Below are 26551 nucleotides of genomic sequence, written 5' to 3'. Positions count from 1 at the left end.
TCTCTTCCAGCTAGACAACACATTCGATAACTGAGCTTAGCTAAGGTGAAGGTGGCTGATAGAAATCTGTAGCCATCCAGCATAACCACTGAACTCCACCACATGAAATTTAGAGCATTGTTAACCAGAGTTTAAAGATGAAAAGAAAGGGAGTTACAGCAGATGCCTTCTGAATTTAATAACAGAGCTACTTCAGCTATAAAGGAGACCTTTTTAAGGGATGTGGAACTGTTTCAGGCCCTCAGTTGGCACTTCAGCTTCTTGCACATAGAACAGAGCTCTAAGGGAGACCTGCAATCGACAAATCATCTGTTTAAGGGAACAAAATAAATGTTAAAATCATTCTCAGTGGTGGGAGATGGATGTTAGAGCCAGCCATTTCTTAGGGGGAGCTTTAGATTCAAGCAGTAAGATTCATATAAAAATTTTTTAATGATTATCATTTTAAAAATAACTTTGTTCCTTTACAACAGACATGAATACTAAAACACATGCAAACTTGTGCTTCAGAAAGAAGTTACCTTAAAATCAGAGGATATTTTTCTCTCTTCTCCCAAGTATCTCCTTTTACCATAGAAGAATATTGTCTGATATAAAAAGAAATCTTCCCCTGATTTGTCTCAAAGATCTTAAGAGAAATGATGTCATTTTTATTACCATTGATTGGTAAGACTATTTGCTGTCTATCTTCCCAGTAAGGATCCTGAGTTGCAATTTTTTAATGGGTTCAGTTACACAGAGACAGAAATCATAACCAACTAAACCTTTTATAAGAATCTTTTCACATATCTTCCCAAAATGAGGACTATTGAAATAAAAACTAAAATCTAAAGCTAAGAACTTGGTGACTTAAAAATAACAAAAAGGTTTTATTATTGCAAATCACTAATTTGAATAATCCTGTATTTGCATATTGTTAGGAAACTCATACAGAATAGAGAAAGAATGAGCAGGGGTAGAAATTCACGGCCAAATCAATTTTATTATGAATGAGTAAAATAAAACCACTGAGAGTGACTGAATGCTCAAGTAGATGCAGTCCTTCAGCATGCTGGGCTTTTTATAGTTTGGCCTCTTGGGGGTGTTCCTAGTGTTAGGGAGAAGGTTCTAGGAAAATGGAGGAGTCGGTAGGGTCAGGAACAGATCCTCACTGGCATTTCAACCTTGTAGGTCTTACTCCCTAGGGACAAGGAAATGCAGGACTGGGGTGAGGGCAGGTTAGGCTAGGCTGAAATGCAATCTGAGAGTCCCTGTTGGAAGATGCTCTATTTACTATTCCACAGGTTTAAGATAAACACTTCTGTTTTTATTCTGTTTACATGTGACAAATGTTAAAATGATAAAAAATGTGAAAATTATAAGAGTGAAAACACAGTAAAGGTGTCAACCTGACGAACATGAAGAGGTTTAAGCAAGCTGATTTCTAAGGCCCCTTCTAGCTCTAAAACATAATGACTCTATTTAAATTCTTGTGCTTTGAGACTGTAAAAATCCCATTTCTATTTCAATTTAGATGGCTTTATGGGGAGGATTTTTCTGATTTGAATAGCTATTTTGTTATGGTCCCATGTTTGGACACATAAAAATCAGATAATTAAAATTTAATGTTTACGACCGCTGAGATTTTGCATTATTTTCTCAGCAATAATTATTTACCTTATATTTCCAGTGTTTGCATTAACAAACACACTTTCTTGAAGTGTGTGTTCAATATGCTAAGATAATTCTTCCCTCATTTCTTTTTTGGAGGTTGACGACTCATGCTTTTATTAGAGATGTTCATGAAGTAAAACACCCAAGTGAATAATAAATGACAAGGATGCTGTATTTCTCCTGAGTCACCACTCAGGAGAGAAAGGAAATAAAGGAAATAGGCTATCCAGAAAAGTCAGAGTAAACCAGTCACAATGTGAGCAGACTCTCAAAGAATCACACCATATGCCATGTTTAGTACCATGGCCATCTCCTCTAGCACCCTGTCCTGGTATAACCTGAAAAGTCACATTGGTGGCTTCCAGCTTACTCACCTCAATTCCCAGAGTAAGTACGGCTAGAGAACATTACAAATATGTGTGGATAAAAATATGTAGGAGTTGCCGCCACTTCTAACCCAACTGAAACCACATTAATAGGTGAGTGTCATATTCACCCACTGACCTTGTGCCTGTCTTTGTGCTCTTAGGGTTCACACTACAGTTAGGGAAAGGAGGACAAGACTCAGACCAGCACAGCATTGCATCAGTATCAAGGCATGCTGTTTTCTTTGTTATTTTGCCTCTGGGAAATCAGACGTATCTTATAACTGATGATATCTTACAATTGCTATGACAAGCCAACAGTCATAAGTCTTCTTGGTTTGTGTGGGTGCAGATTTGCTCTTAGCTGTTGATATTCTCTTTCCTTCATGGAGGTAATGAAGCTGCCCACAGGATCTAGACAAAAGGGGCACAGAATCTGAAGGAGACTGCTTACTAGAGTTTCTCTTTTCTTTCTTTCTTTCTTTCTTTCTTTCTTTCTTTCTTTCTTTCTTTCTTTCTTTCTTTCTTTCTTTCTTTCTTTCTTTCTTTCTTTCTTCCTTCCTTCCTTCCTTCCTTCCTTCCTTCCTTCCTTCCTTCCTTCCTTCCTTTCTTTCTTTCCTTCCTTCCTTCCTTCCTTCCTTCCTTCTTTTTTTCTTTTCCAGAAGATCTTATAGGAAGGCTTTTTTTGCAGTGTTGTACTGGAGGGGTGCTGGGCCCCCAGCATGAAGGAGTGTGTTGCTTGAGCAGTTTACTCTCTAACCCTTACTGTATGTAAAAGCCCTGGCAAACTACTTCTGAGGCAGGCAGTTTCTTAGGGAACTGTTTCTTCCCGTAGCATTCTTTGTTTGTGATAAGAAAATAAAGCTTTCCTCTGAGCAATTCCTGCTGAGGCTGCTCATTCAGCAACTTCCCAAGCTGACTAAACCCTTGTGTCCACTCTCAGTGGATGTGCTATTAATACTGCACAAATTCATTGCCATTTTAAATGCCTTTGAAATTACGCTGTGATTCAGTGGAAGAGTTTAAAGCTATCTTAAATGGAGCCTAGAAACAGTGCCATAGGGAATGTAAATCCAATATCGGCTAAGAACAGCTCCCTCAAACTAGTTGGAGTTGCTGTAAAACTGCCAACTGGGTTCACTCACTTGCTCTGACAATGGGATGGTAAAAGCAAATATCTGGGGATTCCTGGGTTTCCTAGGGGGTTAAGGGTGAAGGTTGTTAAGACTGAAGCTGGGCCTGTGCAACGTATGTTCAGCTGGTGCCCACGAACCTTGTTGATCAGAAACGCTTATTTCCTTCTGTGTTTGGTTAGTGATGTAGGGCTCTTTGTGGAATGTAGCAGCCATGTGGGCTTCAGTGTGTCTTTGCTGCGGTAATTATGTTCTGCCCCAGACCTGGAATTCCTATAAACAAAGTCCCTCCAGAAAATGTTGGCCATTAAGGTTCTTATCTATTGGAGAAGCTGGTGATTCATTGAGTCCAATAGTGAGACTGTCGTAGGGCCAGATGTACCACTCCTGTAAATTCAGTGAATTCCTTTTGGTAAGTGGTTAAGCCTAAAAAGGATGCTAAGACACCTTGGGTTGGGGGAGAGAGATGAGAGACTTTGTCTAGATTTTACAATAGGGAATTCAGATAAGGATCAACATAAGTATTTACTGTTAGAGATGTGATCCCTCCCCCCATTTCTTATTTTCTTGCAAAGTAATAAAATGCTTTTTGGGTCTTTTTTTTAAGATTTATTTGTTTTTATTACAAAGTCAGATATACAGAGAAGAGGAGAGAGAGAAGATCTTCTGTCCAATGATTCACTCCCCAAGTGACCGCAATGGCTGGAGCTGCACTGATCCGAAGCCAGAAGCCTGGAACCTCCTCCAGGTCTCCCACGCGGGTGCAGGGTCCCAAGGCCCTGGGCTGTCCTCGACTGCCTTCCCAGGCCACAAGCAGGGAACTGAATGGGAAGTGGAGCTGCTGGGACTAGAACTGGCACCCATATGGAATCTCGGCGTGTTCAAGGCGAGGACTTTAGCTGCTAGGCCACGGCGCCGGGCCCGCTTTTTGGGTCTTAAGAAAGGAAAGTAAATTGAAAGAATTGTGTCAGGTGTTGTGACTGAGAATGCGCAATAGGAATTGGGTGTTGCCTTGCTAGAGCCAAGTGTGATCTCTGGGACCAAATGCATTCTGGAATCTGTCAGAAAATCTCAGACCATGTCCCAAACCAACAAGATTGGTATCTGTAGCTTAAGACTCCCGCATGATTAAAATGCAGCTGATTTACTGGGTATCACATGCCAAGCAACCCAAGGACAGGTAGGAGATATGAAATTCCTTGAAGAGGTGAAGGAAAATTTGAAACAACTGCTGATGTGACCAATTCATTCATCACACAAGACTATCATTAAGGTGCCACACGTCAATATCATAAACTTACTGCTGAGCCTGAATAATAGCCGCTTCACTTTGTGATGTATGATTTGACTGAAAAATAATGGAGGTGATTAGTTGATTGAATAACAAATGCTAACACATCCCTGGACTCTGATAGTTTTTAACCAAACCCTGGCTTCTTTGATATGTGAGAAATAACAAAGTTAAGTGATGAGCCTTTGCCATTTTATTGACAGTCTTTTTTGTGTTCCTTAGAATTACATACACTAATAGTGTGTTTCATAATTGATGGTGTCTTAGGCTTGCTGACAAGCATGGAATGCAGTGTGCCAACTGCCACAATACCAAGAAACAGGGAACACCATGGAACTAAAGAAACAGGTGCCCATCTCTCACTCCCAAGGAAGCCTCAGTGCTTGAGAGAGCTGGCTTGTCAAGTGAGGCTGAGAATGAGCTGAGAGGTGAAACTGGGGGAGGGGATACATTCTCAGAAGAGGAAATTATACCTGTATGGAAAGCCATCAAAGTTGTTTGTCAAGAAACAGGAGAGTCTGCAAAAGCTGGGGGAGTAGGGGAAGAAAAGTGGGCTTAAAAGAAAATATGCACTTTCAATGAACTTTGTGAAGTTCCCCCACACAAAGGAATTGAACCGTTTTTTTACAGGGCAGGTTGGCAGGTTAGGGGGTGGTGGTGCTGGGGTTATATTCTGGCTTACTGTGTTGTTACAGAGCAAAGGAAAGGAAATTACCGCCATTTGTCAAAAAAGGCTTTGGTGGACAATGGCTCCTGTTCCTGCCAGGAGAACTAGGCTTGCCTGTAGTGTTTTCTGGAGAGTTAAATTGAGGGAATTAAGGTTTCCTGAATAAGGATGGCTCCCACTTAAGGACTGGAAGTGTTTTTTTTGTTGTTGGCTGAGAGTGAAGTTTCTAGTCCTGTATACATTCTAATCCCCCCAGTGATACCTCCCAGTTCAGACATTCCAAGCTAGAGAACAGCATGAGCCTTGATCTGTTTTCCCTCTCCTGCAGGATACCTTTGTGCAGTGATTTCAAAACACCAGCTTGGGGTCAGGGTGAGTTAGCACGCATGAGCAGCAGGTTAGCAGTAAGCAGGAACACAAACACCAGGAACCTTGGGTCGCAGGTAGGCAATTTATCAAACACTCGCCCTTCTAGGTGAAGCCAGCTTTTGAGGCAGAGACAATGGGAAAGAGGGGAAGCAGATTTCTGCCAATACCTGCAAAGTCCTCAGATTCAGTAAACATCTTTGATTCTCTTGGAATCCTGTCACTAACAGGTTTCTTCTCACTCTGTTTCAGATAGGAGATTCACCACCTTCACATCTAGGTTCCAGGGCTGCCCCGAGGTGGCGCTGCTGTACTGGCAGTTGTATTGTGGCTGGATAAATCCAGAGCTGCAGTGCTGTCCTCACTGGTGGCTGGCTTGTCCTGGCGATGCCATCCCAAAGGCTCTACTTCTTTAACTACTCCAGCAATGAGTGGCGGGAGTTTAGGAGATGAATTGAGAAGCTGGGGTATGCTGGTTTCTATTCTTCTAACTTCAGGAGGGATTCTGTGAGTTCCCTGGCAACATGCCTCCAATTGTGAAACATCCCAACCTTGGGTGAACATTGAACTTTTTGCTCAGCACTCTGCTAAGTTTGCTTTGAGGAACCCACTTCTCCCTTGCTCTAAGTTTGTGTGCTTCAAGTGAAATGGGTTCTTTAAAGACTAGAAGCCAAGTATGGCTTTTTGTGTATGTTTTGAAATGACTGCAGAAAACCAAAATACTGCCTCCAATGAGATTATATAACATTAACAATACAGACCTTTCTGTCACTTATGTGTGATACTTTTGCTTTAGAACAGCAGAACTGAGTAGTTGTGACTATGTGGCCTGAAAAGATAAAAAAGTATTTTCTCTCGGATGCTTATGGGAAAAGGGTGCTGACCCTACCCCTGAATGTGAGTCAGTTCCCATGATTAGGATGAGTGGGTTGGCATAAGACCCCGGATGAAATTCTGAATATTTCTGTAAGCTACCAGGAAGCCTGGTTGGCCCTTTGCTGCCCTGGGTGACAACCTGAATGTGACAGAGCCATCAGACAGCCTCTCATAATGAAGTCTTATTCTAGCTTGTCTGAAACCAACCTAATGCTTAAATTTTTAACTCCCTCTTTGTGGCTTGCAGCCAAAGACATTTACCTGTTAAAGTCATTTGGAACAAACCCTACTTCAGGTATGGAGAGAACAAGATTAATGTTGTTCCCCTGATCATTACCTTAAGATGAAACAGCCACCTGGCAGAAAACAGGACATCCATCCTAACAGTGCCCTCTAGAATGTCATTTCTCCTGTTCTGGGAGAAAACCTAGAAGCTCAAGAATACAGGAGATGCAGCTAGTGTCTGAGCCCTTCCCTTCACAGGACTTGTCTGTGTCTTTTCTAGATGCAAATATGGATGGAGCTCAGAGCTTGCAGTTTCCTCTATCCTTCTATTGGAATTACCCATATAACATGCGATTTATCTCCTAGAGACTCTTCAGTTTCTGTGTACAGAGCAGCGGCACCACTGTATTTTATAATTCTAATGAATGCTTGGAGGTATTCAGTGGGGAAAGGGTAGACAAGCTTAGAGATGAATAATATCTCACGGGTCTGCTTGAATTATTTTCATAATATCAGTCATTATCAAACTTAGACTCCTCATTAAAAATTTTAATAGCTATGGTATTTGGATATAGTATGCTTAAAAAGTATAGATTTATTTTTCCTCTTATTCATTAATCCTATTCCATGCCAGTTAAGTGGCAAAGCTGCTTTCTGAACATCTTGGGAAGTATATAGGATGGTAAAAGACAAAAGCTGATAAACCCCAAATCCCACATGAATCTAAAAAACATCCAGTTTCGCCACAAACTTTTGGCTTGAAAACTACCAGCCTTATGACAGTGCAAAGTCTCTGAGTTAAGACAAATTATTAGAGAGAAACATTTCTCTCGCTTTATGGAGAGGAATCAGTTTACGAGGAGTGTACCCAGGAAAAAGAAGGGAAAACAAATGGAGTGAATGTGGTGACAAAGCAAGCAGGTAGATTCAAAGAGAGGAACTGCACTTCCACCTGAAACCTTTAAGCCTGTGGAGGCACCTGCTTCAGATGCTGCATGGGTGGCGGTGGCAGAGAAATGGAGGGAACACACTGAGTCCCACTAGGATTCCCTGCTGGATGTGGCCTCACTGTACTGTGGGCATGGCTGCACAGAGCTGTGCAGGCCTGGGTAGATTTCCCAGGAGGATGGCAAGGGGCCCCTCACATGAGAGGCAGGCTTGCTGGGTCAGGCACAGGCCACAGCCACAGGCTTCCATTTGTGCATCTTCCTCTCTTGCTCCATATTATCCATGAACTGAGGTCCCCTCTTGGCTGAAACCCAGGGAAGTAGCAAAATTCCCAGATCATGTTGTGAGAGTGGAGTCCTAAAATGAATGCCTAGAATTTTCATAGCCTCATACTCCTGCTCCCCACCCCACCTCCAGCCTCAGGTTTGGACACAGAAATTAGGTTGAGTCCAATAAAACTATTTCTCACAGTCCAGCTTAGGAATGAAGTTGGGGGACTGTCTAGATGAGCTATGACTGTCTTCATTAGTGTAGAAGAGCAAGAGTTGACTTCAGTCCTTAGTCATTGCATGTGTGACAACTAATGGCTACACTCCAGCAGGCCACAGCATGTAAGGATTAGAACATGTTGTCTGTATTTCATGTCACTGGCTTTTGCTTCACTGCCTTGTGCCATTGTTCATTTTGAAGAACTGCCTTTCCTTCATTTGATTACGAGTCTACTCTTCTTTGAAAAACAATGAATCACTGGGTTTCATTAGGGAGCTCTTGAGAGGAATTTTCATACTTAGTTCATTTTCTTTAACGTGCAAGTCATGAAATGATAGAACAAAAACACATTTATCTTTTATAATTGTTTCCCTTTGCTAATACATAGCAGGTTTTGTGGAACGATTAATGTTAACAGCTGTGCTAAATAATTCTTCTTCAGGCACACAGAGAACAATCTGACCATTCTGTTTCTAAATCCTGTTTCGATTTTTCTGATACTGCTTTCCCCAACTTTCACCTGGGGGAAAAAAAGCAAGGTGGGAATACGAAGAGGGTGGACTACAGTGAAAGCTTTTCCCTGACAACACAGAATGAGACCTTAGTGTTATGCTGCCCTAAGGGAAGTGTGAATACTAGAAGGGCATTGGTTTTTCCCTCAGGGGCTATTTCCATGCTAGAGGATATTAGACAATTTATGGAGGCACATTTAGTTGTCCCCTCAAGTGGGGTAGAAAGGTGAAAGTGTATTACTGGATCTAACAAGAAGTGACCAGGGAAGATGCCAAGGAAAGCAGTCCGCTGTGCAGTGAAGAGCCTCACACCTTAATAAAGAATTATCTGGGTACCAATGTCAACAGTAATGTGCAATTTGAGAAACTCTGATAAAGTGAACAAGAAAAGTGTAAGGTTTGTGCAAGGTAGGCAGATGGGCAGGCAAGTTCAGACTGAAATGTGGCATGTGGACTTTGCTGGAAAAACAGAAAAGAAGAGGGAGTGACTTCAGGAGCTAGACGCTTCTTTTATATTTGAGGTGGATTTTAAAAGATGCCAATATTTTTAACAAAAGATTTGTTTATTTATTTGAAAGTCAGAGTTGCAGTGAGAGAGAGAGAGAGAGAAAGCCTTCCATCAACTGATTTACTCCCAAGTGGCAAGTGGCTGTGACAGCCTGGCCTGTGACAAGTAGAAACCAGGAGCTCCATCTGAGATTTTCACATGTATGGCAGGGGTCCAAGCACTTGGGCCAACTTTTGCTACTTTTCCCAGGAAGTTAGTAGGGAACTAACAAAAGATGAAGCAGCCTTGGATGTGAACTGGTACCCATATTGGATGGTACCATTGCTGGTAGTGGAATTACCTGCTATGCCATGATGCTGGCCCAAAAGGGAGAGTATCTTGGATGTGTTGTACTCAACTTCTTAAGAGGTAAAATTCTGAGATCAGGGTCACAGTTTTTAATACCACAAAAACAGGACTATTGCTATGTTTCACCATTTGTCTTGCTAATTTCACACTCTATGTCTCATGTACTGAATAGGAATGAAGGGTAAGCAAAAAATAGAGAGGTGAGCAATAATGGTATCCTTCTAGCTGGCCAGATGGGGTATATATACACACATACACATGTGTATATAAATATATGTGTATATATAATATGTGTGTATATATGAAATCATGAGTGTATATATGTGTATATATAATGAGCACATATAATGTGTATATATACATTATATATGTATGTGTATTTATTATATATATATCATGGGACATATCGAAAAGCTCATGAAAATGAAGTTAACATATAAGTTTATTTTGGTGCATAAAATTAGATCTGTGCATAAAAGAAGTCTTCAAAAAGTTTCAAAATGTTTAGCACCTTTCAATTCCATTTTTCCCAGACTTTTCAAAGTGCCCTCAAAATGGCTTTCTTGTCCTCCATAGAGCTATAATCAATAAACCCACAGCTCTCAATACCAAGATAAGTCTCAATTTCTTTTTCTTTTTAAAGTGTTTTGGGGCAGGAAAGTCAGATTCACAGAGAGAAGGAGAGACAAAAGAGCCTCTATCTGCTGGTTTACTCCCCAGATAGCTGTAATGGCAGGAGCTGCACTGATCCGAAGCTAGGAGCCAGGAACTTCCTCCAGGTCTCCCACGCGGGTGGAAGGTCCCAAGACTTTAGGCCATCCTCAGCTGCTTTCCCAAGCCACAGGCAGGGAGCTAGAAGGGAAATGAAGCAGCCAGGACATGATCAGTACCCTGATGAGATGCCAGTGCTGGTAGAGGATAGCCTGTTCAACCACTGCACAGGCATTCATTTATTATTTTTTTTAATTTCTTCTCCTTTTTATTGCTTCCAGATGTGCCTTTTGTTTTTATAATGGCCTAATTTTCATGTGTATTTGCCCCTTTCTCTCCAGTCCTTTCAGCATTCTCAAAGGCCATTGTTTTGTTGAATTCTCTGATTACAAGAGGATGGGTCAAAGTTTTCACCAGATTCGCCCAATGTTTTTGTGGTCTTAGGCCAGTGTTGTGAATTTTCACCTATTTTTTTTTGTGAACGAGGTGATATTACTTTGTTGCCATTTTCTTAGGATGTCATTTGCTTGATTTTAGATTTGTTTCTTTTTATTCTATTACTTGATTCACCTATGAATGAGATTCTTCTACTCAGCTCATGAATGAACTATATATAGATCCACACTAGTTTCCCGTAATCGATCTGTAATACAAAAACTTACAATGGTTCAAACCCATTTTCAGCAAACAAATCTTTTTTTTTCTTTGAGTCCTAAACTTGCTTTCTTCATTAAGAAGAAGCAAACTTGAATTTTGGCTTATGTTTTTAACTTAATTTCTTTCATTCAAAGAGGAGCTTTGATGCTTCCACTGATTATAAAATAAAGCTTTATTGAAAGGATAGAACAGGAAGCATGAAGAAGAAAACCAGAAATCACAATTATACCACAGAGGGATGATCATTATTTAGAAATATTTCAGGCTATAATTTTTCAACATTTATAATTTTTAAATTTTACTTCTTTTTATTATTATTATCATTTTATGAAACAGTTGAGTAAATTGTGGTATTTCCCTTATTCCCTCCCGAATTCCCTCCTCCCTCATTGAGTTCCCTGTATAATTACTACAGTATAATTCTTCAGACACAGTCATCTGTCCATCAGTTTGGGCATGGACAATGGCAGAGGGTCCAGCATCCTATTGTCAGTATAGTAAACTCTTTCACTGGGAGTCCATCTTTGTCTGGACATAGAGATGCATACTGCATTTTATCCTCACATCTGGATACGATAGTCTCCATTTCACAGTTACTATATATTCACTTAACTGAAAAGCCACCATACAAAATCAACAACAGGAAGAAAAATAGAAGTTTACAATACCATGAAGTTAAATAGCACACTACTGAATAACTAATGTGTCGCTGAAAAAATGAAAAAGAAAGAACCTTCTTGTAGAAAATGGTGCTACTGAATGATCTATGAGTCATTGAAGAATTTAATCAGAACAAAGTGTCTTTGAAGAGATGAAACTAACCAAAAATATCAAAATCCATGAGATATAGTTTCTGCTGATTTTTGCTGGTGAAGTGTGTCTCTTCTAGGCAATAAATAGATGGGTTTTGTTTTTTTAATCCAGTCTACTATTCTATGATGTTTGATTAATGAGTTTAAGCCATTTACATTCAGGGTTAATACGAATAGTTGGTAATTTGGTTCTGTCATTTTAGCAATGGGTTGTTCCTTGATTTAGTCTTCTGTTATCATTTTACTGGGATGTTCTTGACGTTTGCCTTTGGCTTTGGTAGGTGCTATTCCTCTTCTCTGTCAAGAGAACATCTTTCAGTATCACTTGTAGGGCAGGTTTGGAAGAGGCAAATTCTTTTAGCTTTTCTTGACTGTGGAAGAATTTTATTTCATTTTCAAAGACAAAAGAACACTTTGCTGGATATGTTATCCTAGGCCGACAATTTTTTTCTTTTAGGATCTGGAATTTGTCACTCCATTCTCTTCTGGCCTGTAGAGTTTCCTATGAGAGGTCTCCCGTGAGCTTAATTGGCACTCCTTGATATGTCAATTGATTTTTTTCACGTGCACATTTAAGGATCTTTTCCTTATGTTCAATTGAAGAGAGCTTGATGATCATATGTCGTGGTGAAGATCGCTTTTGGTCAAGCCTGTTGGGAGTTCTGTGCCCCTCCTGGATGTTAGTTCCCAATTCTTTCTCCAGATTAGGGAAATTTTCCTTCATTATTTCATTAAATACATTTGCAAACTCAGCTTCTCTTTCTGCACCTGCTGGGACTCCCATAACTCTTATATTTGGCCTCTTAATAGTGTCTTTCAATTCTTGAATACTTTTTTTGGCCTGATCCAGAACTGCTTCCAGCTTTTTGTTTGCTTCCCCCTGGTGACAGGAAATATCTTCCAATTCTAAGATTCTTTTTTCTGCTTGCTTCATTCTGTTTTGGAGACTATCCACTGTACTCTTAATTTGCTCTACTGTGTTCTTAATTTCTGATATACCAGCCTTGATTTGCTTTGTTACTTCCTTAAATTCTTTGAACTCTTGCATGAGCTTCTCATTTTCTCTCAGAATCTTTAAAATGAGTCTTATGGATTCTGTGTGCCTCATTTTCTCGATGTCTTCCTCAGTTAACCTTGAGATTGGCATAAGGTTTTGCTCCTTTGCAGGGGAGTTTTCAGTAATGTCCATTGTGCCTTTGTCTCTTCTTTTGCTCTTGGTCATTGTACTTCTGGTTAGCAGTCTTCTCCTTGGGGCAAGTTTCTAAGCTGTGTTACCCACAGGGCTACAATGTGATTTTACTTATTGCGGTTGGTACACAACTCTTTGCTTGCAGCCACTTGTGGCACAACCTCCAGCGAGTTCCAGGTCTGGGTTCTTATGTCAGATTTCCACCGTGGTCTCCACAGCCCCAGCTCCTGGCTCACCACTCTCTACCTCCTGTGATACTGTGCTGAGGCTACACTGTTGTCTCTGCAACCTTTCTCCCACTTCCGGTTGGAGCAGGTCCCAGGATTAGAGACTCCAGGTGTCCTCCATAATTAGGTTGTTGGTGGCACTGATCTTGCTGGAACCTGTTGGACGTTAGGTCTGGGTGCCAGACGGACCTATTTTGACCCGTACGATTTCACAGTTGGTATTATTTTCCTGTGGGGCCAGTGCAATCCGCTGATGTCAGCGAGTTTTTGGAGCTCAGCACATGCGCAGTTCACTCTTGTCCCCTGCAGTCCCAAAGCTATTGCCACAGTGCGCAAAATGGCGCCTGACATACCACCACTACAGTTCTTGATCTGCTGGCCGTCAGATCCGAGGACTGCCCAGACCTGCCCTGAGTGGAACCCTTAGAATGCCACGTCGTTGCAGTTCACCAAGTCAGAAATGAGCTCAGTCCCAGTTCAGTGCATGCTCCGTCCTTTTCCTTGCCCTTTCCCCCTTACGCAAAATTGTGCCCAATTCAGTTTAAGGCGGCTGACTGGGCTATGAACTCCACCCTGGTTTCGCACTGCCTGTTTGAGATCTGCTCTGTCTCTGCTCCTGGTCAAATCAAATGGACCAGCAGGACGGGCAGTTCTTTGTCTAGGTTTACCTCCCAAGCTCGCAGTAAAGTCCCTTCCCACCTGGTTGCTGGTGGAGTTTGGGCTGTTGGTGGAGTTCAGATCACTGTGCTGGAGTATCAGACACTGCAATACCACACTGCTGTGCCCGCTGCTTTCCTGTGTCTGTCAGTCTCCAGGTACCCCTCTGCTGTTGTTCTGTCCCCTCCTATTTCTTGAAATATGTCTTCTGTGCTTCATCCTGATTAAATGTTTTTCCGTCCGTTTAAATGTGTTTTTACCCTATTCCGCCATCTTGATTCTCACATTTTCGTATTCTTAAAGGAAATGTAGTACTACTGATCTTCAGTGTTACTGTGAATTATTTGGTTGAAGGTACTGTTCTGGGTTTGAGTCAAGCTACCTTCCTTTCAACAATGTTATCTTTGCAAAGATGAGTTCATGTAGTTAAAAGGAAATAAGTGCTCTGTTGGTACCAGTCCTAAATGCTCCACTTCTGATTTAACCTCCTGCTAATGCAAATAGGAAGCAGCCTATTTCCTAGACCCCAGCCACCCATGTAGGAGACCAGTATGATGTCCCTGGCTCCTGAATCAGCCTGGCCCAGATATCTTGTTGCAGATATTTGGGGAGTGATTCATCAAAGATCTCTCTCCCAATCTTTCTCTTACTCTGATGTTCAACAACATAGATAAATAAATACACTTTAAAATATTTTTAGGGGCTTGGCACGATAGCGTAGTGGTTAAAGTCCTTGCCTTGCACACCAGGATCTCATATGGTTGCCGGTTCTAATCCCGGCGGACCTGCTTCCCATCCAACTCCCAGCTTGTGGCCTGGGAAAGTAGCAGAGGACGGCCTAAAGCTTTGGGATTCTGCACCTGCGTGGGAGACCCAGAAGAGCTCCTGTCTCTTGGCTTCGGATTGGCTCAACTCCAGCCATTGCGGTTACTTGGGGGAGTTAATCATCGGACAGAAGATCTTCCTCTCTGTCTCTCCTCCTCTCTGTATATCTGCCTTTCAATAAAAATAAATAAATCTTAAAAATATATATATTTTTAGAACTAGTAAAGTGAAAAAAACATGTTGTACAGTAACCCACATTAAATATACCTATTAATAGTTATGACTAATTAAAAATGAAAAAATGCAACTTGTATATATAATTTTTAAAAATAGACATCTTGAAATGAAGTGCACCATAGGAAAAAGGTATTTTGTACTATTACTATTTACTTCTCTTGTGCCCTTTCTCAGGAACCTGTTGGAGGAGACATTTCTTGAAACTAAGGGAACAATATCAAGAAAGTGGATTCAAGAAACAAGAATTTACTACAGAGAATTCCCAATTTGATGGTCAGTTGCTAAGGTAGATTTTTGTCTGTTTATATACTGAGATTTTGGTCGGTATTTACTTGAAAAATTCATTCATTATTAAGGAGATAAACCTGTTGCTCTATTGCAAATTATTGCTCTAATTTTTTTTTTTTTGGTCTTTGGATTTATGGGTCTTTTTTTCACCTTTGCTCCACAGAAGCTTAATTTTCTTGTGATGAAATTGGTTAATCTAAGGGCAATTTAACTGTTAGAACCTGTGATTATGCTGTTAGAAAAGGGACTAAAGTGGAGTGAGAAAAGGGTGTCAAGGGGCACAGATGAACAAATACCCAGTTGCAGGCCAGGGTGTATGGTTTATAGCTACAAAATACTCTTAAGTTTCACAAACCAAGTCAGCTGTTTGAGTTGTATGGAGTTTTTATTTGTTATGTATAAATGAAGATGGTCTGATTAGATATTTGCTAAATCTCTTCCAACTGGGGATATTGGTTTGTTTTGACTTGATGAAATGGGAGGCTTTCACAAATGTATTTATTTATTTTGTTCATTTGAAAGGCGGAGAAACTTAGAAACTTATCTCTCATTCTCTGGTTCAATCCCCCCAATCCCCAAATGCTGACAACAGCTGGGGTTCAGCCAGGCTGAAGCCTGGAGCCCAGAACTCATTCCAGGTCTCCTATGTGGATCACAAAGATCCAGCTACTTGAGCCATCATGTGCTGTCTTCCAGGGTACACATTTTTTTTTTTTAAAAGATGTGTCCTTTAACTCTTTTATTTATTTTAAAGATTTATTTTACTTGAAGGCCAGACAGCAGAGGCAGAGATAGGGAGAGAAAAATCTCTTCTACCTGCTGGTTCACCTCCAAAATGGCTGCAATGGTAAGAGTTGGGCAAGTTTAAAGCTTGGAGCAGGAGCTTCCTCTGGGTCTCCACTGTGGGTGGAGAGGCCCGAGGTCTTGGGCCATCCTCTTCTTCTTTCTTAGGCGATTAACAGGGAGCTGAATTGGAGATAGAACAGCTGGGATTCAAACCAACAGTCATATGGGATGCCAGTGCCACAGGTAAAGCATTAGCGTGATATGCTACCACATTGGTTCTCCAGTGTGTGCTCATATAGCAGAAAGCTGGAATAGAAGCAGAGTTGGACTAAAATCCAGGCATTCTGATATGAAGTGCAGGTGTCCCCAGGAGTGACTTAATTGTTATACTAAATGCTGTCTCAACAACAAAGTTAACCAGTTCCTGATAAAATTCAAGAAATGATCAATAACCAAAATTTCAGACAAAATGAGATTAAATGTCATAAAATAGTAAAAACCAGAGATTGAGATGGCACAAAAATACCAGTGCCTGCAGCATGGATGTGAAAGGGAGGCCATGGACACACTCTTACCTGGCTCTGGACTATTTATTCAGGGACTGTGAGTGGAAGACCGGTCATCAGGAGGCTTAGGAATGTGTCACTGAGCCTTTTGCAATCAAAGAAGAAACAGATGGACACTTGCTGAACTGCCTGCCAAGAGCTTCTTAAAAGCAATTTACTTATTTATCTGAAAGGAAGGGAGGGTCTCTCTCTCTCTCTCTCTCACACACACACACACACACAAGCACACCACAGAAAGAGAGACCTCTTTTATCTGCTGGTTCACTCCTCAATTGCCCACAACCGACAGGGTTTACGATGACCTGAACCCAATCACTTGCTGCCTCATTGGAACCTTAGCAGGAAGTAGTTACAAGTGGGAGCGAGGAGCTAGTCTTGTGGCATAGTGTGTAAAGTCACTACCTGTGGCGCTGGCATCCTGGATGCTACACTCCAATCCATTTGCCTTCTAATGCACTTGGGAAAGCAGCTGAAGATAGCCCTGGTACTTGGCCTCTTCTGACATCCACATGGAAACCTGGAAGAAGCTCTTCGATCCTAGCTTCGCACTGGCCTAGCTTTGGTCTGACACAGACATTTGGAGAATGAGTCAGCAGTTGGAAGATCTGTCTTCTTTCTATAAAACCCTGCTTTGCAAATAAATACATAATAAATCTTAAGAAAAAGAAATGGAGACCAGGACATCAACGCCACTGTGTGTCAACACCTGCCCTGTAATGGGATTTGAGTGCATTTTCTCCTTGCTTTTTTTGCTCTGAGGTGGGAGAACCCTGAAACTCACTCATGGTCTGCAGAGAACTTTGGTCACTCTGCTTTGCTCAGGCAGAGGAGGAGAAGGAGTAGAGATTAAAGGGAGTTCACATTCCCACGGTTTTATAGCCCCCCCCACCCGTCAGTGTGCCCCACCCAAATTGCATCCCTGCTTAACCTTTATTCATCTTTATCTCTGTCATCTTTATATGATGCTATGCCCAGTATGTAGCTTTCATTAGCATTATCTCCAAACAGGAACCAAACATTGCATGCATTTATTCTGACAGAAACTCCTTTTAAAAATTATCTTCAAATAAATAAGAGTTCTCCTTACATCTTTCAGATTTCTCTTTGCAGAACACAATCAGATTCCTTTACTTTTTTATATTTTCTACTGCTGGCTGATAGGGACCCTCACATGTGTATGGTGATAAAAGCATCATAACTGTATAATTGGTAAAGATTTCATTGGATCTTGTAAATTACACAACCAGAATAGTTTTCATTAGTATCTGAGAGAAAATAATAGAAACTTTAAGTCTCGGTCAGGATATCTGATTAGGAACTGAATAAACTTAGATTCCCATTGTATTTGCACAGATTTGAGACATGCATTTGAGGAACATACTGCAAAATAGCTGATTGGACAGTTAAATGGAAGTTAAGTCAGGTTTTTAGAGCATTTAAAATAATCTTTGAAGTAGCGAAATTGTCCATACATATTGAGAAGAAACTAAAATATGCTATGAAAACTGTAAAACAATATGTGTTATAATGATTATAAAGGTGTTTTAATGATGAGTTATGTAGATTTTTGCGAGGTAATTTTTATTTTGAAAATAGTGCAAAAATTACAAAACATTCAAATATAGGAAAGAACCCAGTGCACGTTATTGGATGCAGTTTTGCTAATCATATTTACAGGATTATGTCTTTGCACATTGTATTACTTCGTCTACATTGTATTACATTGTATGCATTTGTATACATCATATTACAATGTAATGCAATAAATTGGGTTACTTATATTCAATAATTTATAAAGTATATTTTTGCACTTGCTATGCTTTGACAACCTTTTATAAAAATGTATAAATAGGAATAGTCTGTAAGTATTTATGTTACTTGCTTAATATTGCTCACATGTTGGATTTTTTTTATTTTGCTATTAAATATCACTACAATAAGTATGCAAAGTAAATTTTAATCATCTGGATTTATTTTAGCAGGAAGCTATTTTAGTAGGAAGTTATGTGATTATTAAGTTAAAGTGCATAACATTTCTTATGGTTCTCCATGCATATAGCCAACTTGTTTTAGAAAAGGACTATACACATTTAGAGTGCAATTAGAATCCTGTGACTCTGCCAGTTTCATTGCATTACCACCAAAATACAATTTTATAAAGAAACTAATAGATTTAATAATACCTCCCCAGTTTTCATTTTGTCTTAAATTGATGGCCTCAGCAGAACAGATCCAATGCTACTGTGGAAATATTGCTGTGGTCAGGGTGGAAAGAGAGAGCCAAGACTTATTGGTGGAGTTGAGCGGGAAAGGTAAGGAAAGTATGAGAAAGAAGGAGGTGTTTCAACTGGGTGTGAGGTTCAGCACAGAAGGTTTCCATTAAAAAAATCCAAGAGTTTCTCTCCTGTTTTGCATTCTGGCTTTATAATTTTCACATTTCTCTTATTTCCCTGTTACAACTGTGTCAGAAGTAAAGGAACAAGCCTTACTCCCTTCCACTGTAATAAGAGAGTGATTATTTTGATCCCAAGGAACACTTGTATAAGTGTGTGCCAGCTGAAGCTAGGGGCTCTTGTGAAACTGAATCTGAGAATACCTATTTACTCCCATTGTTAGAGTTCTTTAGCCACAGGAAGTCTCTCTCAGTATGTTCTGGTGATGAGGTAACATCTTGAATCCAAAGTGTGATTTTGGAGGCTGCAGTAGATTTTCCTTAGCTGTGCTTTAAGATTTTCTGGTATTTGGAAGTCCGGTGATGGCCTTAGACAATTTGGCTGCTGATCAGTTTAGAGCAAGTGTTTCAAACACTTCTGCAATTGCCAGCGGACAGAACAAAAGGACCTAGCCAGTGCCTAATTAGAGTTCAGTGCTGTGGCAGCCTGCTGTCAGGAAAGGTGTGTCAGTGCCTCTGTGGACATACAGTGGCAAAGGAACAAAACAGGATTTTAGATTTAGATTTGTTATCCAATCATTTTTGGGTTTGGTAACTAATATAACCAGTTTTCTGTTTTCAACCTATGCCTGAAAGATTAACTTTACATTCTGGGTTGAAAACTTGGATTGTTTCCTAGGTTACTGGTTTTACTACTGAGGGGCAAAATGGAAGGTGGAGGTACCATCCTGTACATTAGTTAGAGCGAAGGCCAAATCTGTATGCGTGTGCAAATTTTTTTGTTTTTGTTTTTTTAGGATGGGAGGGACTTGAGCAGGCTTATAGCCTATGGGGGAAAACATGGTAGAACTAGAGAAGTACAATATCCAGGGGAAAGAAGGAATGGCTGAGGAAATAATTCTCCTGGGAATTATAGCCCACTCACTCATGAAGATGTGGCAGCTTTGAAAGTAGGAATTGGAGGAGACTGCTAAGAGTGTGGTGGTGAATTTGAAAATAAGAGAAATACCTTGAAGCCATGTCAAATGTGAACTTGTCATAGGAGTGTTGTGGGCTAAGGAGTTGATTAGCACTGGTTAAGCTGAGCACTACAGGGAATGGGCTTGGGGCTAAAAGCACCTGGTCTAATTGGACTCATCTGTACCCAATATTCTGCTAATGAGGGTGTTGGGGAAAGAGTATACAAGGAGAGGTGAAAGGGCAATAAAGAGAGACTTCAGAGAGACTTCCACCATGACGGGTCTCCTGTCGGTGCCTCATCCCCAGATCCTCGCCATGTCCACATTACTGACTCTGCTGGCCGGAACATAGAAGAGCAAGTAGAAGATAGAAAAAGTAAAAACAAGCTTGAATGTGAAGGCCTTAAAGCAAGGACTAATGAAAGTGAAAGCTCATGGATGCAAGGATGGTCTTACCACGTTACCTTAGAAAGCTAGAATGAAATTTATGCCTGATGAAAGGTAGTGGGCATCTGGTCATGGACCACGTAGTGTGTGCAAAATCACTTTGTGTGACCATGTCAGGGGAACCACAAGTGGGAGAAGAAACTAAATATATTTATAGTAGGCAAATTTTTAAGTTGATAATTTTGTATGGCCCCAAATGATGTTATAACTATTCAAATGGCACATCCTTGTTATGAATTTTAGGATGAGATATACAAGGTATTTTTTATCTGATTAGGAGTACTGTTACATTTATAAACCCATGTTCATTGCAGCATTCTTCACACTTGCCAAAATGTGGAAGCAACCCAAGGGTCCAGCAATAGACAAATGGATAAACAAATTATGTCTGCATACAATGGACTGTTACTCAGTTTTAGTGAGGAAGGATGTCCTGATACAAGCTACCACATACATTGAACCTTGAGGACCTTGTGCTAAATGAAATAAGCCAATCAGAAAAGCACGGACATTGCACGATTTCACTTGCATGAGGTACAGAAGTAGTTGAGTTCACAGAGACTGAAAGTAGAATAGGTGCTAGGCAAGTCAATGTTTAATGGGAACAGAGTTTTAGTTGGGGAAGAGAAAAACATTGTGGAGATGAGTGATGTTGATGGCTGTACAATAATGTGAATGCACTTAATGCTACTGAACTGTATAGTGAACCATAAAACTGGTTAAAATGGCAAAACTTCCTTTACATGTATTTTATCATAATAAAAGCGAAATGTATAAAAAAGAAATCTCACAAAACTATAGTAATCTCTTGGCAATTGTAGCTTTTGGGACACTAAGGTCCACTTATAGTGATTTAAATTTGTGTGATAAATTTTAGAAATCTGAAATTTTCACATGTACAATGTGTAAGTTCAGTCACAGTTATTCTTTAAGCTGCCTAATGTAACTGATTTTACACATTGAACAAACAAAACAAAAATTTTGGATCCTGCCTCAGATCTGTGTATTGAATTGTCATCTCTAGAAGTGTGGGCCCAAAAAAGATAATTCATATGCAACCTACAATTCATAATGCAGAACCTACAATTATTTTTTCTCCCTCTGGAGCTAGGGTGGATCTATGGGAGCCACGCAGGCGACAAAAGGTAGTGCATATTTTATCTTTTTTAGCAATGGAAGACAAGTCTGGGGAAATAGCACTTCTCTATCACCCTTATAACAGTTGAAAAGGCATATGCATTTGGGAAAGGGGTGGCAGAGTGTCAGTAATAATAGACTATGGTGGGAGATATTTAGCTGCAGATATTATTTGATTCAGATAAATAAAGAAACTAGATAGTTTAAACACTGCAAGTATTGTGGAGCAATCGATATGTTCACATTTATGTATTTACTATTCATGTTAATTGTCTTTCAAGAGAGCCGTGTGTAAGGCAGAACCTTGGGTTTTGAGGCAGTAGAGAATGATGGTCTGTCCTAAGAAGTGGATGATCAGAATTAGGAGTATATCTGCCTCATCAGATCACAGAAGAGCCAAGAGATTCTACAATGACTGAAAGAGGTGCTCTAGTAGAAGAATTGCAGCTAGTTAGAGTTCTATTTACTCTGCTTTTCAACACACACCCACACACACACACACACTCTTAACCTATTAATTTTACTTTTGCCATTCAACCTTTTATTTTCTGTGGAAAAAGTATTGTCAGCCAAATGTTCTGCCAACCCCTGAGATTTTCAAGACATAACTCCCCTTGGCTAGCAAAGGAATTACTGTAATTATTTCAGGCATGAAAATAACCATTTATGCACTTACTCCTCATTAGCTTAAGAAAAATTAGACAAGTAACTGCAAGCATTTTAGGAAATGTGGCAGGGCAAGGTGTTAATAATATATGGTAGCAATTTCACTATACATCACCGCTTGCTTACTCTAGCAGCACAGTCTTACAAGGAAAAAAAAAGAAGAAAAGGAGTGGATTCTGGATGCTTGTGTGGAGAAGCACAGGAGGCCAGCGGCTGCTGATGGAGGGGAAACCTTTGGGGCTGCAGCCTTGATGGCAGCTCACATAGACTGAGGTGATGTCCCATTGAGAAGGCCAGGGACAGACAGATCTCTGTCATCTTTCTTATCTGCTCAGTCCCAGTCCTCAGTGGTGAAGATGGGGCAACAAATCACTGCAGACCATTGTTCTCAAAGGTGGTCCAGTAAGATGCAATCACAGTGGATCCAGAACCTATATCTTTTCATTTTCACTAGATATTAGCCTAGAAATGGCTATTGCTGCTCGTGAAGAGAGTGGGCACAAGTAACAGTCACTGATAGTCATCAGCTGCTTTCCTGCCAGCTGAGTCAGGGCTCATATCCAGGAATAGATTGAAATGGGAAAATAAACAGAGCAGTTCTAGTACCTGGGGTAATGGAGCAATTTCTTCACGTTGCATAGGGTGATGTCTATCACTTACTGTTTTCTTTCAAAATTGATTTTCCCAAGATGTGTGCATCTATCAGAGGTGGAGGTTGTGGGTTCTTCTTTTTTCCCTAAGAGTAAAGTCGAAGTTTCTTCTTAATCAAATATAGGAAAAAGAGGAAAAGATTGTGTAAATGGTCCTGAATAAAAATGTAAGTAACATGTCATGCAAATTTGAAAACTAGAGTTTCCCAGAACTGTTGACTTTGTAAAAACAACAGCAACAGCAAGAACAAAAAACAAATGTTTTAAGACTGAATTTGCAGCTATCAGAATTTTTACACACTATTTTGTATTTTTTTTGTGTGTTGTTACAATAGTTTTGCTCTTGATGGTATGTGTGAAAATACCAGTGGGGTGGGAGCAGAATTCTTTTAGCTGATTAAAATGTGTGGAGTTGCCCTGAAGATTTCCTCTTGTGTTTCCTTTGGCTGCAGATAATACCATGAAGCTAGCTTAGTGACGCACACAGGCAGCTGATAACAGCTGACACGTGGGATTCACCAGCCAAATGTGTATTATCAGAAAAAGAACTAAAAACCCCATGAAATGAAATAAAAACCCCATGAAACTCCTCATTGCTTCACTTGAAAACATTTTTTAAACATTCCTTTGGCAATCTTTTAATGACATGGTAGATAGTTTTAATTTTGCATGCTAGAACTCTTGCAGTCTTGGCTTTTGATTATCATGTAAATTAAAAATGTTATCTCAAAAAACCTGATTGGGGTTCTGAGAGATCTGAAATGACGAATATGAGATTAGACATAAAACACACACTTCAATGTACACTTTGAAACAGAATAACTGAAAATTGCATAAAGTTAATATTCATTTAGAGTTACATCTATGTGTTAGTATTTATCATTTAGAAATTCATGTTTTGTTTTAAGTTAAAGACTGAAATAACTTAGAACATTCAAAGCAACACCGGGAAACTTAAAAAACAAGCAAGAACAGTCCTCTGCCATATCCTGTCTACTGGTTCTGCTCCTAGAGTCCTCCATTTTCAATGGCTTCAATGACATATATACTTCAGTATTTTCCGATAACCTGCTCTTAATTTTTCCTACCCAGAAAGTATCTCATGACTTCCTCTTCTAGAAGATACTCCGTTTGCTTCTTTCTACCCTTGCTTCTTGGTTCACGCATTCCATTGCCAATCCTTCCAAAGAAGTTTTGACTAAATCATGTTGGCGCATTTTACGTGGTGAGATTTCATTTTATTATGACATTTCAAAGATAACCACTGAAAGTATAGTGAATTATGATCAGATTTCATTCTGTTATAAATGTTCATTTTCTCTATTAATCGCCTTACTTTTGTAAGGTTAGTTTTCAGTGCACTCAGTTTTAATTTAGTCCCAGGTTCTCCATAGGACTAACTTTAGATGGCCTTTCTTCTCTCACATTGTTCGTAAAACCCTGAGATGGTGACTATAGTTACACACTGATGAGTTTTCTTATGAGAACAGGTGGCTTGTGAGTAACCACTGACTGCTGCTTGATTCAGTAGTATTAGAGCCTGTCCCTAACTGAAGACCAATAAATAGCCTTTGTTTAGCTTTTTTTCCTCATTTATGTGGCCCAAACTTTTGTTTCTGGAGGTTTATTTAATTTATTGGAAAGGTGCTTTACAGAGAGGAACTACAGAGAGGAAGATCTGTCCGCTGATTTATTCCCAAAGTGGCTGCAATGGACCGAACTGAGCTGATCCAAAGCCTGGAGCAAGGAGATTCTTCCAGGTTTCCCATGTGGGTACGGGGTCCCAAGGCTTTGGCAAAGCCTCCACTGCTTCCCCAGGCTACAAGCAAAGAGCTGGATGGCAAGTGGAGCAGCCAGGATGCCAATCCGTGCTCATTTGAGATCTGGGGCATGCAAAGCGTGGATTTAGCCACTAGGTCTTTGTCCTGGTCTCCTTTTTCCCTTCCCTTCCCTTCCCTACTTTTCCCTTCCCTTCCCTTCCCTTCCCTTCCCTTCCCTTCCCTTCCCTTCCCTTCCCTTCCCTTCCCTTCCTTTCCCTTCCCCTTTTCATTTCCTTTTTAAAAAAATTTCCTTTTCCTTTTTCACAGAGCTCATTTTCATTTTATTAAGTAGGCACCCCTGAACATAAAAATATCAGTGTGAATGAATAGGAACTTGAACCCAGGTAGTGCCATCAGCAGCTCAGCTATTTGTCATCCCCAGACTTTCCTAGGACTTTGCTGTGGTCTGGAGCCTTCCTACCTCATCTTTCTTCCCTTCTCCCCTTTCATTGGAATCATGTCATCATCAAAATCTGGAGGTTTTCCTTATTTCCTTATCTCATGCTGGTTTAGGTCCCTTTATGTTTCACAGACTTTTCCCCTGGCAAATCTATTGCTAATCCTAGATAACCTGATGCCTGTTTCTCAGAGGCCATGAATGGACATGGAATACTGTGAGGATAATGGAGATCTAAGGTGATTATCAAACTCTTTAAGAGCTAAGAGTGCCAGAGGGACATTCTGATAGTTTATAAATTAGTCCTTAACTTTTCCAGTGAAGAAGCAGACACAGCTGAGGAGTGGACCAGACACTATAACGTCACAAAGCTTTAGCACATTTAAGTGCTTGGTGAAGGCTGAGGCTGGGATCTACTCATGTGTTTCACAAACCCATCCATGTTTTGGGCACTACAGATCCCTAAAACCCTAAGAGCTTCCTCCCCGGCAAGAGCCAGTACTTCATCATATTTGAGGGTGCTGCAGAGCACCATCCCCAATGAAGCAAACCCTCTGTGGTTCCTTGCATTCCTCTCCTCATTGTTAAGTTAATAACAAGGGCCAAGTATCAATACAATCTTACTGGGGACTTGTTGGACCTAAAAAAAAAGGAAGAAATTATACTCCCAGAAGCATGTATTAGCAAGAGCCAGAGGAAAATACTTGAGATTGGATTTTGAGGAGGCTTATTTGAAGGGTCTAGAAATGAGACTGCATCAACAAAAATTTATTGGTTTAGGGGAATTTACTTAGGAAAAAGTTTTAACACTCTTGCAAAGATGCTAAATAGTGGAATAAACATGCCACTGAGGTGAAATGGAAATGGCAGAGAATAAAGGAGGAATACAAAGGTTAAGGGAAATACGGAATATGTAGTTTTTTTTAATGAGATGTTTATATTTATCAGAAGTTTATTTTATGAGCTGCTTATGCTTATGTTAAGTACACTAAAGGAGAGGTACTTAACAACCAAATGAGAAAAATAGCAATGTGGCATTATCTAGTTTCTGTGATCAGTTACCCTGGAATTGATAGGATAGGGACATTAACAAAATGATCATGATGGCAGACTTATCCCATTTACCAAGACCAATATATTTATTGTTGCCTTTTAATATCCTTTTGTCAATATCCAAGATGTTAGGTTCCTGATACAGCATTATTACTCCAGGAGACTCTTATGGCAAGTCACTTATCTTGGGTGTCTCATCTTCTAGAAAGGCTAATGTTTTTTCAACTCTGGTATAAATACTTGCTTTTTGTGTATGTTTCTGGTTCATTCATTCATTCATTCATTTCTAGAAACTTATAGAATACTTAATTTATAAACACAGAATACTACAATCTGCCATCATTAAGGGATCCACTTCAGTGTGAAGGGTCTGTAGGAGTAAGGCTAAGACTTCAATATCCAATGATCATATCACCTACTGTACCACCTAGCAGATCTTCTATACAAGGTTGAAATAATCTTACACAGGAAATTGCAAGCACCAGTTTGGAGGCAATACTATGCAAGAATGGCTTGCCATACTTCGGGATGTGTATGTATTAAATCTGATATGCGAAGGTGGACATTTGGTGCAATGATTGAGTTTCTTCTTGGGATGCCTTTATCCCATGTCAGGGAGCCTGGTTTGAGTGGTGGTCACTGTATTTACAATCCAGTTTCCTGCTAAGTGCACACAATCGGAGGCATCAGATGA

The 26551-nt window shown here is 40.1% G+C and overlaps 1 protein-coding gene across 1 annotated transcript in view; it reads left to right on the top strand.

Moving 5' to 3' along the window:
* The window catches only part of LOC101529373 (transmembrane emp24 domain-containing protein 1-like), a 134288-nt gene that overhangs the window by 28241 nt on the left and 79496 nt on the right, over nucleotides 1–26551 (top strand). The window contains exon 3 of the mRNA XM_058669034.1: nucleotides 14871–14969. Coding sequence (XP_058525017.1) covers nucleotides 14871–14969 — 99 coding nt within the window. The remainder of the gene's footprint in view (nucleotides 1–14870; nucleotides 14970–26551) is intronic.

This window comes from Ochotona princeps, chromosome 1 (assembly GCF_030435755.1).
Source record: "Ochotona princeps isolate mOchPri1 chromosome 1, mOchPri1.hap1, whole genome shotgun sequence".
Taxonomy (NCBI): Eukaryota; Metazoa; Chordata; class Mammalia; order Lagomorpha; family Ochotonidae; genus Ochotona; species Ochotona princeps.
Note: the sequence above shows the minus strand (reverse complement) of the source record. Positions and strands in the feature narration are given on the sequence as shown.